This window comes from Lagopus muta, chromosome 1, assembly GCF_023343835.1.
Source record: "Lagopus muta isolate bLagMut1 chromosome 1, bLagMut1 primary, whole genome shotgun sequence".
Classification (NCBI taxonomy): domain Eukaryota; kingdom Metazoa; phylum Chordata; class Aves; order Galliformes; family Phasianidae; genus Lagopus; species Lagopus muta.
Window position 1 is genome coordinate 143,748,405 of NC_064433.1, and position 15,997 is coordinate 143,764,401.

The 15,997-nt window shown below is 38.5% G+C and overlaps 1 protein-coding gene across 3 annotated transcripts in view; it reads right to left on the reverse strand.

The window, feature by feature from the left end:
• Positions 1 to 293: 293 nt before the first annotated feature.
• Positions 294 to 15,997, reverse strand: part of IPO5 (importin 5) — a 37,899-nt gene continuing 22,195 nt past the window's right edge. For all 3 annotated transcript variants that reach the window (XM_048933184.1, XM_048933185.1, XM_048933183.1), the window contains 16 exons: positions 15,332 to 15,456; positions 15,153 to 15,242; positions 14,897 to 15,070; positions 14,461 to 14,679; positions 12,954 to 13,037; positions 12,048 to 12,180; positions 11,841 to 11,962; positions 11,420 to 11,516; positions 10,467 to 10,639; positions 9,911 to 10,022; positions 9,331 to 9,386; positions 6,884 to 7,006; positions 6,052 to 6,271; positions 4,394 to 4,622; positions 2,755 to 2,896; positions 294 to 437 (listed from right to left, as the gene is read on the reverse strand). In XM_048933184.1, coding sequence (XP_048789141.1) covers positions 351 to 437; positions 2,755 to 2,896; positions 4,394 to 4,622; positions 6,052 to 6,271; positions 6,884 to 7,006; positions 9,331 to 9,386; positions 9,911 to 10,022; positions 10,467 to 10,639; positions 11,420 to 11,516; positions 11,841 to 11,962; positions 12,048 to 12,180; positions 12,954 to 13,037; positions 14,461 to 14,679; positions 14,897 to 15,070; positions 15,153 to 15,242; positions 15,332 to 15,456 — 2,186 coding nt within the window. In that variant the 3' untranslated portion in view covers positions 294 to 350. The remainder of the gene's footprint in view (positions 438 to 2,754; positions 2,897 to 4,393; positions 4,623 to 6,051; positions 6,272 to 6,883; positions 7,007 to 9,330; positions 9,387 to 9,910; positions 10,023 to 10,466; positions 10,640 to 11,419; positions 11,517 to 11,840; positions 11,963 to 12,047; positions 12,181 to 12,953; positions 13,038 to 14,460; positions 14,680 to 14,896; positions 15,071 to 15,152; positions 15,243 to 15,331; positions 15,457 to 15,997) is intronic.

Sequence of the window (15,997 nt, forward strand, 5' to 3'; positions counted from 1 at the left end):
ACTGCTGAATACAAGGTCTTAAAGCTGTTTCTTAATTCATTATGTCTAATGAGAAAATTCAACTTGTTTCCCTTTCGCCACCGTATGGATGGCTAATACCGTTAGAAAAATACTCTTCAGTGCTATTGTAGGGTTTACAGGAAACTTCTTCAGTGTTGTGGGACAGATACCGATTTAAACACCATTCTGAAAGAATGCTTCTTCCTGTTGCCACTGCCTGTAGGTTGCAGAAGAATGGCCTACACGCACTACAGTTCTGTTTTACTCAAAAAAAGAAACAAAAGAAACCTAAACAATAGGGTAAACGTTTATTTGGAGTTAGTTTTCTTGCAGATGATGCTTAAGGCCCTTCAAGCAGAGTTCAGGAGCTCCTGTATGGCTGCCTGCTGATCTGCATTGAGCTGTGATATGCATTCTGTCCACAGTCCTCCGGATGTCTAGGAAAAACAGAGAAGTTGGGTTTATACAGGATCGCAAGCTTCTAAGGCACGTACTACAATTTTAGATGTTTAAAAAGCTCAGCATTTACCGGGCTTATTTCTGTAACACATATGCTAAAGGACAGACTGAAACCTTCAGGTATACACAGTTCTGCATTCAGAGATGCCCTGAAATACTCAAAGGCAAGCTGTGGGTAAACAGCACCACAATAATTGGATTTGAAATTCCTGAGAACTCCCCACAACTAAGTGGGTCAAATAAAAAAAGTGACCCTTCATTCTTTAGTCAACAGTGCCCAAACATTTGCTCTCGTTTGCACTAAAGTTAAAAGATCAACATCCAGGCAAAAACAAATCGTGCTGAGATAAAAAAGGTTATCTTCTGGGCACTGGTGTATCACTAATGTCTTGGGAGGAACTGAGCTCTGTGATTACAGCACAACTACAGTGAGTGAGTGAGGCTGTAACAGCTGCAGATGCACAGCATTACTCTTTAGACAGAAGAATAGTAAGCTTCCTTCCACATTCAGCTGTTTACTGGCAAATGTAAACCCACACCCTCCTTTGCCTCACTATATCATATGTGCTACCATTTTCAAGTTACTAGTAGAAAAGCCTGAAAATGAAAGAAGTTTTGGAAAAAGCATTTATTTGGCTACAAAAAGATGGAAGCAACTTGCACCTTGTCTTACGTGACTAGCTTTGACATCGGATTAGCTTTTGTAACAGCAACGTACTTGAAGTACATTTAAAACACTGTTGTATTCCAAGTTTTTTTTATTTTCAGTTTTATAACAAATGCCCTTTTCTCACAATGCTTTTTAAAGCATATAGAAATGGATTCACAGACTTTGGAAACAAAGCCCTCAAGTGTTGCTTTTTTTTGTTTCAAACAAGATTAGACATTTTATACTCCTGATGTATTGTGGAATGTTGCAGAACTACATGTGTTCTGCCAGCATTTATGACATTTAAATTGATACTACACTGAAATATTCCTGGCATGAGAACATCTAAGCATGAGGAAAAGAAGTTTATGTGAGATTCTAGCCCTGACCATAATGCTACTCATATCAGATGCTGGCAGTGGATCAGCTCACTCAGAAAACTGCAGAAGAAAGTCCTTCTGCCTGCTGCTGCTTCCCAGATTCCAGGAAAGTGCTAGCACTTATACTTCCAAGATCCTTCTATGGGCTAAAATACTCGCAGTGCTCTACTGAAATCAAATCATTATGTGTGGAGAGATGCAAGGTTGGCAGCAGTAAGCTACAATTAGTAACAACAAGCAAAAAAGCCAACAACAGCAAAATAAAACAAAACCCAAACAAACAAACCCACACCACGAGCTTCAAGATTTTCCCCCCCCAGTCTGAAACTAAATTATTTAAGTGAGACAAAACCATTCCATCCCATGTATACCTACCAGTCCTGGTCAAAACAGAACTTTGAAAAACAAGACAAAACAATACACAACTAACCTATACAGGCACATACCAGCTAGACTGAACAAATATACTGGCAAACTCAAAGTTCCATACCCAGACTTTAAATACTAACAGCAAAGGATTCATATCTGTAAATGAGAATCCACAGTGGCCATTCCTGGATGAGTTTTGTTACTAATTTTTGGTTGATTTAATTCCCTTTGTATGCCTTCATTTGGAATTTCAATAAAGGAAGTCATTTTGTACCAGACATGCTAGATCTTGTAGGTTGACACAGTCATCCAAGTAAATCCTTCCCAAAATCCAGTATTCCTACAACTCTTGAGCCCAAGTACTACCAAAGGATGACAGGTACAATGGGCAGTGACTGATTAGCTGCTGCTCCAAATCCCATACACATTCTATAGGCCATATACTTGCCAGGAACATTACTTTCTATCATAGAATGGCCTGGGTTGAAAAGGACCACAGTGATCATCTAGTTTCAATCCCCCTGCTGTGTGCAGGGTCACCAACCACCAGACCAGGCTGCCCAGAGCCACATCCCTTGCTATTGTCCTTCTCTCATTAGATGCTGTAACTGTCAAGTAAACATGATGCTATCAGGCGGGCTATGCATCTTAAGACTTTTAATTAACAAGCATCTGAGAAGCTTAGATATAAAGACAGACTTTATTCCTTTACCCGAGTGCAAACATTACCAAGTTCTAACAGAAATGGTTCTAGGAATATCCAGCAACGCCCATCATCACTGGTTGCAGCACCACTGTTTAAGGAGACAAGACTCTCAGGACTACTTTAATGGTTCTGATGCTTCTGAAAGCAAATCCTAAGCGTTCCCCTTTACGTACAAGGAAGAAAGGCTTTACCTGCACTTGGCGAACAACATTAGCCAATCGCTTGGTGCATGGATCTTCATGCTTAATAGCTTCATGAATTTCACCATCCGCAATTATACTGAATATTCTGGGAAGGTTGGAGTTGTTGGGACCGAGGACAACTGGATTGTTGCTGTTATGATGAAAATACATATTACAAATAAAGCAATGTTGGACTAAAAAAGTTAATGTGAACATGTCACATTTAAGCTGAGTGATTTTGAAATATCTTATTCTTAAGCTGCTTGTTTACATCCAAGTTTCACTCAGCTTAGTAAGTATGCATAGCTTTGTTGCTTGTGACAGAATGTTCCTCCTCCCGCTAATATTTAACCAGCTGATTTTTAATCCACCTACACTTTATCAGAAAGAAGTTCTGTACTTTACGGAACTGCTGAGTTCCATGCAGATGAAACTGTAAATAAAGTGACAGAAATACCCTGCCTAAAAGGGCTTCTTTCTCTCTCTCAGTGCTCTAAGGGGGAGGAGGTTGTATTACTGGTGTCAGTAGAGCACCAGTGACCTCAGCTCTCTGCCAGCACTCTCACTGACACCACCAGTAAACAGTTTTGCTCTCTCTTTCCCAGCCAAATTCTGGAGCAAAGGAGTGCTGGCAGCCAGGGACTGAGGAGGAAAACACATTCTGCTTCCAGCTCTGCCACCTACCACTGCTGTTAACACTCTGCATGTGGGACAGACAGAGCTCTGGAGAAGCACGCAGCAAGGCTGAGCACTCTGCGCAGAGCTGAGAATAAGAGAAGTGTGCTGGTATTAGAACTCTTCATTTCTGCATAAGTGTGTGTGTGTACATACAGGTCAGCATTACTAGGGCATCTCTCTACAATTGTACAATCATCAGTATGGAGCCTTCGAGTCGCCACCACCCGTTTTTAACCATAACCTTAACAGAGCATCACAAGATGCAAGGTATTAACATAGCTTTCCTACTTAGTGACTTACTTCCTGTGTTTCCACTAAGACAGATGTAATGATCCAAAAGATGAAATTCCTCCATTCAATTATTAAGTGCAACCTCCACTCACACTAGAAATCTACCCCATCACCCCAGTGACCCATGGGAAGCAGCATAAACCCAAAGAACAAGCTTTGAGACAACATGCTTTCAGCAGCAACTGAAATTACTACAGAGCTCAGGACATGCTATCAAGAAAGTGTCTGTATTGTTTCTCTACTACAGACTTTGTTTTGTTGATATTTAAAAGCAAAAAAGTGCAAAACTTCCAGAAGGTTATGAAGAAAAGGTTGCAAGTGCATGCAGGCTGCACTCTGCAGTAACAAGACCTGAGCAGTTATCAGTGCTGAGACACAAGCAGAGTGTTAAAAGACTTTCTGAAATTTTCTTTACAAGTTCCCAGCTGATACATTCCCATCATGTACATACAAAACTTCTAGGAATTTCTTCAACTTACAGACATAAGTTAGGATGAGAATAGTGACTGTTTATAGAATAGCAATATCATTCTGGAAAACACTGCTATGACTTTCCAAATTATCTTCTCCAAAGCATAAGTAGATTAACCTGACAGCTTCTCAGTTTTAGAAAACGAATGCAAGGAAAGAATCTGCAAACAAGCTCGCTTTCTGCCTAGCATCGATAGCATCACCTCACCTCTCAATTAAGTCACACAAATAATTGAAAGTATGAACAGCTTCTTCTTTATCTTCATGAAGTGGAAGCCATGATAACCAGTGTGGCAAGACTTCTTCAACATTTACACAGTCTGGCTTGAACTTCATTATCTTTCCCACAGCTGAAATGCAGTTCTCTGTTGCATTGACATTCTCTTTGGTTTTGGCATCTGGTGACTGAATGACTCTCACCAGCAATGGAAGAGCCTCTGATAATTAAACAAACAGAAGAATAAAATTTAATGCACAATCAAATTATATTTTACTAACATCACAAATTCTACAAGAGATGACTACTTATACTAAAGAAGTCTATAAACTATATTGTGGTGTTTGTTTGTCCACCCATGCAACAAAATCCAGCCATCCCACTGCTCCACTGCTGCCCAACTACTACAGTTGGGCACTAACTGCTTTCAGGCTCTTTCCTGCTCAATAACCTGTAAAATACACAGATAGAGGAAACAAGAAAACAGTTAATACACAAGTTTGAGTTTGCTTTACAAGGACAGAAGAGGAAAAATAGTTATCTTCTCCATCAGCTTTCATTAACACTGATGATGAAAAACATCACTTTAATTTGGACAGCAGCACATGTCAACAGTGCCTGCCTGCTGCATATCTATTGCATGTGTGCATACACCTTCGTATGGACAAACACACCCCTGGCCAAGAAAAGGTGCATTAGCAGAAGCTCATAGAAGTAACTTCATATGGTGAATCCATCTGGCATAGTTTGCATAGCAAAAAGTCAAACTTCAAGTAGAAATGCCAACTTTGTTACATTAATAACAATTTATTTAAAATAGTGATGCGGGCAGCCATATGCATACATACTTTTTATGAGTACTGATGTCACACTTTTAATCCATAGGATCTCCGAGGTTGGAAAAGACCTCTAAGATCACCTATCTGGCCCAACCATCCAGCTGCCACTAATACTGCCCACTAAGCCATGTCCCTCAGTACCACATCTACATGATTCTTGCACACCTCCACATAGTGACTCCATCTCCTCCCTGGAAAGTCCATTCCAGTGCCTGACCACTCTTTCAGAGGAGTTTTTTCTAACATCCAACCTGAACCTCCCTTAAGGCATCTCAAGGCCATTCCCTCTCATCCTATCTCTAGTTACCCAAAAGAAGAGGCTGACCTCTTTCTCACCTTTTGTGTCCTTGCAGACTTCAGAAACACAGGAACAACTGACCTTGTGTTCTGCTAAAAATACAATCCTAAATCTGTAAAATTCTATACCAGCATAAAAACAAGCTGTGGAATTGTGCAGAAAGCACACTTCAAAGCAACCCCTATTACTGTAGAGTGAATTCTCACACCCCAATTTCATCAGTAAGCGTTGCAATTAACTGATGCACAATTACACTTGCTACATACAGAGTTTGATTCCTGAAGAATTTAGCAGCTGGGATTAGGATTAGCTCTGAGATAAAAAGGATACTTTTACATATCTGATAAACATTACAGGATCACAGAAATATTCAGAAACATTGGCCTGTGTAACGAATGCATGTAACCAAAGGTGGGCATACTTCTCTCAAGGGACGGCGTGGGTATGGCTGTGGCAGGGAGCAGCACACGCAGGATCACACATTCAAGAGGTTTTACCTGGGGAACTCATACCTGTGCAAAAGGGACGATAGTTGTCCCCACCAAATTGTGCCATAACTCCAACACCATAGGCAGCTGCTTGCCTAACCTCTGGGCTGTTATCACATATTGACTGCAGCATCGGCCTCAGGAAGTACTCGGCATATTTGAATGAGGAAGGGCTGCAATGCTCCACGATGTCATCAAAAATACAAAGTCCCCACTGCCTATCCGGCCATGGCCTCTGTGGACACTGCAGCAAAACCAGGTAATATTTAAGCCACCTTAACATAGGTAATTTTGTACAGTTAATGATTGTATCAAAGTCACAGTAACAGTGGTCTAGTATTTCTGTTAAGCTCTTACATTAAATTTAATACTACAAATCGTCACTTTCAATAGTGGCAGTTGCAGCATTATCAAATACAGGAGAATTAATTAAGAGAATGATTTTAGGCTCACCTAAATCCTTCACCTCTCCTTCATGCTCCTTTACCTATTTCATTATCAATTTATCCCCAATAGTCTGCAACTATATATATCTTTTTTTGCTCTCTTCCTGCAGGGAGTATCAGGCTGCCCCACACAAATCACACTCCTCAAAATACTTGTGTGGATCAATGATCCTGAGTATGGCAACACTGAAATTAAACTTAGCATAGCAGAGCAATTTTTAAAGAGCATGGCTTAACCTCCTATCAGTTCTGGAACTAAACCAGGACATGACTATTCTGTACAATAACTACTGTTCCATTTTATCTACCAAATTCTCCCAGATGCCTGCATAGAAGGCCTATTAGACATTCAGGGGAGGAAAAAAAAAACAGAAAGGAAAAACACAATAAAAAGAGAATAGGGTACTTACAATTAAGTTGACAATTAGTGGAAGTAGCCTTTCAAACCATGGCAACACCTTCTCCTTATAACTGCTGAATATTGAGTGCAAAATGTCGGATACTTTAGTCAAAATATAAACGTCACTGTCATCCTGATAGGAAAGATATAACTCACACTGAGACTAATGATCCTTAAAATACAGGAAATCACATGAAACACCATAGTTTCTAAACCAATAGAAGAAAGTTGTTCAGCGATTTTGTTTTGTGAAGTGGACTTAAGGCTATTTTAAGTCCAGTACTTTGAACTTCTGGTGCAAAGCTCAAATCCACTGCTGTTAAGCATCCAATCACTAAGGCTCGTAGGTTTGTTTCAGGGGTGGAAAGTTTAGAGACAAATGCTCTCCTGTGTAGATTTACTGCTTCACTGGACTCCCCTTACAGAAAAACAAGGCCCGTTTCCTCCTCTGAAACTCACACACACTGTAACAAACTTTGATTTAAAAGCAAAGAGATAACTGCCTTTGTGCCAGAATGTGGCAAAAATGAGGAATATTAATCACCTTTAATTTCTTTTTTCTCCTTGCACAGTGTATCAAACCAACAAAGTCCAATAACCATCACATAGATTCAGCTATCAATTCACACAATATTTCCAAGTGAGGATTTCAAGTTGGTCCCTAGACACGCATGCGCTGGAAAAACCATTTGACTTTGTTCTGTTGATCTCAGCATAGTTCCTTTGATCAGCTTTTACTTTCACAGGCAGGAAAACAGAATATAGCTTTCCCCCCCCCCCCACTAGAGGCCAGTAACTAATAACCATTTATCATGCAAGAAAGCCTGCTACAACATAATACTTAAATTTCTACATTGTCAGGTGTGATTTTAGCAGTAACTCTGGAATATATATATATGTATACACACACACACACACACACACACACACACAAATAAGAGGTCCATCTGGCTCGATATGGCTTTTTTTTTTTAGATAACCAATAACAGATGTACAAATGTTACTTCCTACCTCTGTACAACACATACCTCCTCCTATGCTATATCAAATCATCAAAGCAAAGTTACTGCTCAAGCCAAGGTTGCATTTGGATATTTGATTGACATTACTCTTTGATTATCTTTCTTGACTTCTGCCCTTGCCTTTATGTATCCCCTAATATTCCTGCTGCCTTGAGGTAAGGGCTACGTACACAATTGTGGGACCAAAGGTGTATAATCAGGTGCTGCTCACTATCATATCTTAATTCTGTTTGCATGGCAAGAGACATTCCCATCCTACTCTTACTTTCTCAAGACAATGCATACAAGTCTTTCTTTCGGTCTTTAACAAAAAAAATCAACAACAAATATAAAAGTATTTTCAAGAATGCCTTGAAATTCTGTTGCAGGGAGTGGAAACAGCCACTCTGAAATTGTTCCATTTGCTATCACTTTCTCTCATTATCACCATACAGTGACAGTTACAAAAAACTTCAGTACTGCAAATGAGAACAGAAGAATAGTCAGGAGGGGCTTTTGACTCAAAACTTGTGTATTTTTTTTTTGGTTGGTTTTGATCCCAAGATAATGCCATTATGCAGGTGCTCAAGTTTACCCTTTTGAATGTTAGCCTAACGTTCCCAAAGGAAAGGGGCACAGAAAATGCACTGTTATTTAATAAAGCATTTACATATATGTGCATGATTTGCTGAGATGAGTTCTGGCCTGAAAACAACTTAAAGTCAAGTAGACAAGCTTTAACTACTCATCACACGGCAAAAATTTCTTATTTCTTAAATTCATTGAGTATCCTCCCTCTTTCATTACAAGCAGCAGTGACTTATTCTTCATTACTCTTCCCGTAACACTGATGATTTAATGGAACTACTTTTATCTCTTCCACACTCACCTCTACTTCAAACTGAAGTCAGCTCAGTATCTTAGCAAAGTCACTTTGATATACTCTCACAAGCAAACACATTATGCCAGCTGTTCACTCTGTTGTCCTACTTTGATACTCATAATGCTATTTTAGGCCTGTCCTTTTTGAGACAAGCTCTTGATCTCACATGTCTGCAGTACAGGTACCAGAGGTATGCTCAAAGTTTAAAATGGGCCACGTGGGTCACAAGGTACAAAGAAAAAGCCAGTCAGCAAGGCGTGCCTTGGACTACCACAAAAGCATTTGACAGCAGACCATTAAACAATGTTATCTAAGAACTGTGTGAGAAGATGTAGCAAGTTAAAAGCTGGATCTCAAAATTCTTCTTTTACTGTACTGGGGCAAGGAAACCTCTGGCATTTTCCAATTCATGGAAGTATTGTGACTCATTTCTTGAATGAATATGGCAACAGTGCATTCTTCCAGGAAGAAATAATTCTGAGAAGATGCACGATGCTTTAACTTAGTCATCTCTGTGTCACGTACTTCCATCTCAGTGCTTTATGAAAGGAAAAGCTCCCCAAGCCAACTTACTTCATCTTGTAATGACTCCTCAACTTGTTCATCATAGTCTTCATCTTGTCTTTTCACTAAATTAAAAAAAAAACACATTTTAAACCACTGTATTTCTAGGCAGCAATATAACAGATTCTGAAACAAACTTAGAATACAAGAAACACTATCTGAAGATGCAAGAATTTGTCTTTAAGCTTCAAAGACCTTTCACAGAAAAACAAATATGACAGCTCAGACCAAGAATACGTAAAACAGCACAGAACCTGTCCATAACCACAGAAAGTCCATATAAATAAGGCACCATTGTTGTAAAACTGCAAAGATTTCAGAGATGAAAAAACACATAAGTGACACTATAGACATGAGATCCATCAAGTAACCTGTATGTAAAATTTTGATTAAACTATTGTATTTCAGCAAATTATGCCATCCCCACCCTCCCAGAGCTTGCAAATATTCATCAGATTATGTTCTTTCAAAGTCTAATTGGTTAAATATGGAAATTAAGGAAATCCCAACTAGGAATTTTGTGTTTAGAAATGATTAAGTTCTGCTTTGAAGAACTATCACATGTGAACAGGAATTTTTGCTGACCTACCCTGTCTTAATTCTTGGTTTTTAAAGTGCTCTTCTAGTTTTCCTTTTAATATTCCTCCAAGTTCCTCAAAGTGTTCGTTGTTAAGGCATCCGTCGCCCATTACCTCGATGCACTGTGAAAGAAAATGGTCTGTCTTTCAGATTTAAGGTACCTGAGCATCTCAACCACATCTAAAACGTGCACAGAGTATTAATTCATGTTTTAAGTGATTACTCGCAGAAATAACTAACAGAATTTTCATGCTGTGATCAATTCTCACATTAATCAAGTAAGGCTTGATAATTTCACTGTACATTTCACCCACATGGTTTGAGTGGTTTGTGGTTAAAATAAACAAGCCTGGTGTTTATTTTAACTTAATATTTATTCCACTTCCCACCCCCCCCAGAGATTCAAAATACCTATGTACAATTAGAAAAATCAGAGATGTATTAGCTTTGGTATTTGTATGAGCTTTGGTATTAATTTAAGCAGCTGAAAGAAATGCAAACACATGGTTGTTTGTTTTTACCTTAAGAAGCTATGAACAAATGGATTTTAAGAAAAAGAAAGTTACCTTTGCAAAAGAATGCATTATTTCTGAAAGAACATCTGAATCTGGTTCTGTCCCAATGGCTTTGATGAGTGCATCACACATGAAGTGCCACATCTGTGTGAGGTACTCAGGCCCACGGACTCTGGCACATTCGAGAAGGAGGGGCATCGACTCTGCTGCTGCCACTCGAACACGTTTTGTTATTAAGGAAATAAAACGACTCAGGACAACAAAAGAGTGCTTAGAATATAAGTAACTGTAATGACATTTGTTTGCTACCCAAAATTGACTCTTTGTTATGCTTTGATTTCTTAGATTCATGGTAAGATCATATTTAAAGGGAAATTATAAACAGGAAGGAAATTGACTTTTTACATGAGTAGATAGTGATAGGACAAAGAGGAACAGTTTTAAACTAAAGGAAAGGAGATTTAGATTAGATGTCAAGAAGTTCTTCACAGAGAGAGCAGTGAGGTGCTGGCACAGGCTGCCAGAGAGGCTGTGAGTGCCCTATTCCTGGAGGTGTTCAAGGCCAGGCTAGATGAGGTCTAGTGCCTGACTGAGTGGCTGGGAACCCTGCCTGCAGCAGGGGGTTGGAACTTGGAGATCTTTGAGGTCCCTTCCAACAAGCTGTTCTATGATTAAGAAAATTCAACTATTTGCTATTCAGAAGTTGTTTCAAGCCTATTTCAAGCAAGAAATATATTCAAGTTGCCTTAGTTTGTTGATGCAAACAAAACTTTCTGTTCAGCTTGCTTTCTACATTACAGATGAGCTTATTTAAAAGAAACTAAAGTGAAAGCTAGGATTTAGTGGCTAAAGATGTATTAAAAAACATTCTCAGAAAAAGACTTCTACAAAGCAGTAGAACACAACATTAGTACTTTCTATCCACTTAGGGAAACATTGTAAGCATCATTGATTTTTCCCAAACTAAGCTTCCATTTCCACAGTAGGATTTATCAATAGGATATCATCATGGAAGTAGAACTTCAACAACGGAACCATCAGCTTTACAACTTGTTCAGTGTACTCCACAAACCCTTCCTTTAGCTCTTTTGCATAGCAAACCTGAAACACAAAACGTGAAAGTGCCATGTTAATGTGCAGTATTTAATGAAAAAAATCAGCATCGTTGCAAAAAAAATATTGAACTTCTTCAACATCTCAAATACTGTGAAGTTTTGCAAACAAAGAAAAGTTCTGTTCACCTTAAAAATTTAGGTTTTTTTTTTTAGAACTTATCTTCAAACAGTGGTAAAATAGATTTTCTTTTGAGTTTAGGATTCAGACAAACAAAGCTACTTAATTATAAAGAACAGCTTTGTTACAGATTTTGGCCTCAGACTCACTGTCCAGCAATACACACATCACCAACATTGCCTTGCTACTCACCAGCATTTGGCACGCAGTTGCTTTCTCTTCAAGACCTGCAGTTTTAATTCCAAAGCTTTGCTGATCTCCTAGGTTTACAAACTCCCAACCGTCATCATCACTCATATTCTCCATATCTTGTGCTGTTTTAAAAAATATATATATATAACTTAAAATACAACCATTTACTTCAGTGTTTTTCAAGCAAAGCATCAGCTTAAAACTTACTGTCTAGAAGAGCTACTTCAGGTTTAATGGATGCAGTCTTCATTAGAGGGCCCATGACGACAGGAAGGTACTGCTGAAATTCCTTTCCAAGAATTTTACACATTCTGGCCCATGCTGAGATCATATAAGAAATCTGTAAGAGAGGACAGTCACAGTTTTCACATCTCACATTTTATTCTAATGCATATTTGTAATGACATCATAAAGATTACTTTGCAATAGATTTTTTTTTCAAATAAAGTCAGCAGTGCATAAGATACATTTAAAAGAGAAGACTGAAAAAAATCAAATCTGATATGCATGTTACGTAAAAATTAAGCTTGAGAAGACCTCCCCCCCAAGCCTTTATATGAAACAGTGCACTGACATCTCTTATCAAGGGTGTGGTAGTGTAAGATATACGCTTAAGGCAATCATGACACTCCTCAGAAGTCAATTTCTTTCTGAAATAATTTCCTGAATTTAAGTGATACTATTGATTGAGTCTCATTTCTAAGAAGAGCAAGCAGAGCAAAAGACTGATGTAGTGCTTTATGAGGAATTCCTCAGTTGCACAAGTCCAAATAGTTCTTTGCTCATTAGAGCAGCTGCCTAGTAGAACTCATGGAACTATTTATAAGAAGATGACAGCAAAGGAATAGTCACATAATGCCAAATAAAGTAGCAGCTATTAGACAAGGGATGACTGTCCATACAGCAAATATAGATTCTGGATGTCTGATCTCCCCACCATGCTTCTGTGAGAGATTTAAAGGACACCTCAGGGCAGTCAATCCCTCACAAAAGATGTGATTAACTGTTAGCCTAACTGTGCAACTATTTTTTTTTTTTTCTTCTTTAAGGAATTCACATCCATAAAGAACATTTTAAATCTTAACAAACAAGGTAGAAACAATTTTAACATACTTGTGGATCATCATCTTCTAGATCACTGAAGTCTGTCTGTGTCTTCAACAACAGCTGCATTACATCTGATGCATCCTGCATAAACTAAATGTAGGAAAATGTGCTTTTAAATGCAAATCAAAGGAGTAGTTTGCTGAGATTCTTAACATTAAACAAAGTATTTATGGCCAACATGCTAGAAGTTAACACAAGACAACACAAGACAAAAGTTAAAGCTTCAAGAAGTCTGAAATGAAGACAAGTGAAAACGCAAATTCTTTTTTGGAAGCATCACTAAATGATTCTGGTCTTCAGCCTCACTGCAAATACCTGAAAGCATAAAAAGGGCTGTTTAAAAACAATCACAAAACCTACTAAAGTAACTTTTATTCCCATGGAACAGGAATAAACCAATAACATAAGCTGCTAGTGAGACAGCAATGTTTTAAGTCGCATCAGATGCTTCAATGAAGTTACTCACACCCTCTTTTCACTTCCTGCATTTCCTTGCACTCCTCCAAGAAGAACCTATTGAAGGTTAGTCTTTCCTTAATCCATTATTCTACTTTTAAGCTATGATTTTGTCTTCCTCACTCAATAAAATGAAAATCTGTGTCCATAATTCAAGCTTGCTATCTGAACATCACTTTGATTCTTAGACAGCCCTTCACGCTTGCTTACTGGCACTTCTACAATATGCATTCTAACTCATAACTAACAAAAAAATCCCTGCCAAATGCATTGAAGTGACTGCTTTCAGTTCTATTGTAAGCACACTCAAACGTTTCCAAGCATTTGGTCATAAACTACAACCAAACAAGATCACCTATGCTTAGCTTCCTTTTAACTATTTAAATCTTAGCCACCATTATGACACTGCTTAAATGAGATGTTCCAGTATTTCCCTTAAAAATAAGAAGCAAACAACAAAAAACCCACGTACTATCAACATAAGGATAACTTAAGTTGATGTATTTTACTAATATTCTATTCCAAATTAGTGAATCTAAACAAAAAGACAGTAAATACAGTTACCAGAGAAGAAAACAGAAGTGCAAGCATTGAAACCAGCGACAAGATAACTGTATGTTTAAAAAGTGAGGTCAGTTCATTGTAAGCCATCACAAGAAACAAGCCTGCTTGAAAATACATTCAGATAGTTAGATAAGATTACAGCATGATTCACAGAATGGCTTGGAAGGGACCTTAAAGTTCCAACTCCCTGCCATGAGCAGAGCTGCTACCCACTAAATCAGGCTGTCCAAGGCCCCATCCAACCTGGCCTTGAACACCTTCACAGCCTCTCTGGGCAACTTGTTCCAGTACCCCACTGCCCTCAGAATAAAAACAACTCCCCCTAAATTCTAACCTAAATCTCCCCTCTTCTAGTTTAAACCATTCCCCCTTGTTCTATCACCATCAGACATTGTACAAACTCTGTCTCCTTTTTTTATAAGCCACTTTCAAGTACTCGAAGGCCACAATCACGACTCCCTGGAACCTTCTATTCTCCAGGCTGAGATCTTACCTTTTCTTTACCAACAGCAAGACCAATTAAGCTGATGCATTCAATAGTTTTTCCTCGCAGAAGCCTTAGCTCCTTCTGAACAGCATTCTCCACAATGTGTTTTAAAGAGGTCATAAATAAGTCATAGTATGGAACAAACTTCTCCTCCGCTGTATCTGCAACCGATGCTATTGAAGTCACAACTTGCTCCAAAACCAGCTTAGTGCCTTTCTGTATCAACTTGAAAAGAGAAGAATAAAGGGTTATATTTTTAAAACAAATATTTTAATGAACAACATTCAAAACAACAAAAAAAAATGCTCATGGGCATATCCTCATTCTTGTCAGTTTGTAACGACAGCAGATCTGTCTACTGGTTTGTAGTTCACTGTTCAGCTACACTAGCAAACATGCAAGAGATCACCTGCTGTGAAGCTGGTCATTCAGTATATTATACCTCTTGTAATTTTATCACCATAGTGGAATGAAGATGCTTCACTAGGTTATCCAAATATGGAATTAGCAGTGACTTGGGACAGTCTTCAGTGAAGTTTATAAGCGCTGCAGCAGCATGGGCTTGAACACGCTGGTTGTCTTGATCCTCCATGGTCTGCAGAAGAGCTGCTATCACCTGAAACAGAAGTGTTCATCTTCAGAGAAGCAAGTTTCTGAATGGAACACTCTTTTTTTTGGGGCACTGTTTTACTGCTTACCTTCTCATGAAATTTCTTTTGGAAGCCAGGTGCAAAGTCAGTTGCCATTTGTCCAATTGCATTACAAGCAGCATATCTCACTCTCGGATGCTGAAAAATTAGTTCCCTCAAATGATTAAGAAGTAGTCACAAGAGCAGAAATGAAAATGTTTTGAAATAATTAACTGTATTAGACTCACAGGGTCCTGAAGGAATAGCAGAACAAAATTAACTATCTCATTTAAAATTCCTTCCATCTGTTGGTGGCAGCCTTCTCCGATGGCTGAGAGTGCCATCAAGCCCGCATGTCTGTATTTCCAGTCAGCTACAGAAGATTACAAAAACACAAATATTAAAAAGACAAACCATTTCTATTCGAGGGCTGGGGTAGCAGGGGGCAGTGGCAGGAAGAATAGGTGAAAGAAGGGAAATAAATGCAATTTATTTTGTAAATACGGTTTTGATTTTTCTCACAGTGACACACAAAAATTTGAGTATCTAATCCAGGCCAAATCCAGACCTAAAAAAAAATATCTAAGCAGCAAATACAATTACATCCAATAGTACTAACATCCGGGAATAGCATTTTAATTAAGTGAGCTAACCAAGGAAACATTTTTTTCCTGTGTTAGAGCAGCCTACATTTTACTCTCTAAGTCAGGATGGGAAAAGAAAGGTCGACGGAATCAAATATATGAATTTAAAACAAATAAATAGTCAGAAGTTGCATCAGAGCTGTTTTAAGAACAGTGATATTCCATTTAGGGTTAATGAGGCTTTCCCCCCCATCAAGTCCTATCATTCTAATAGTCTAATCTTAGACAAGTGGGTATTATGACATCTGATCTTTCATCATCTCCTTTTTC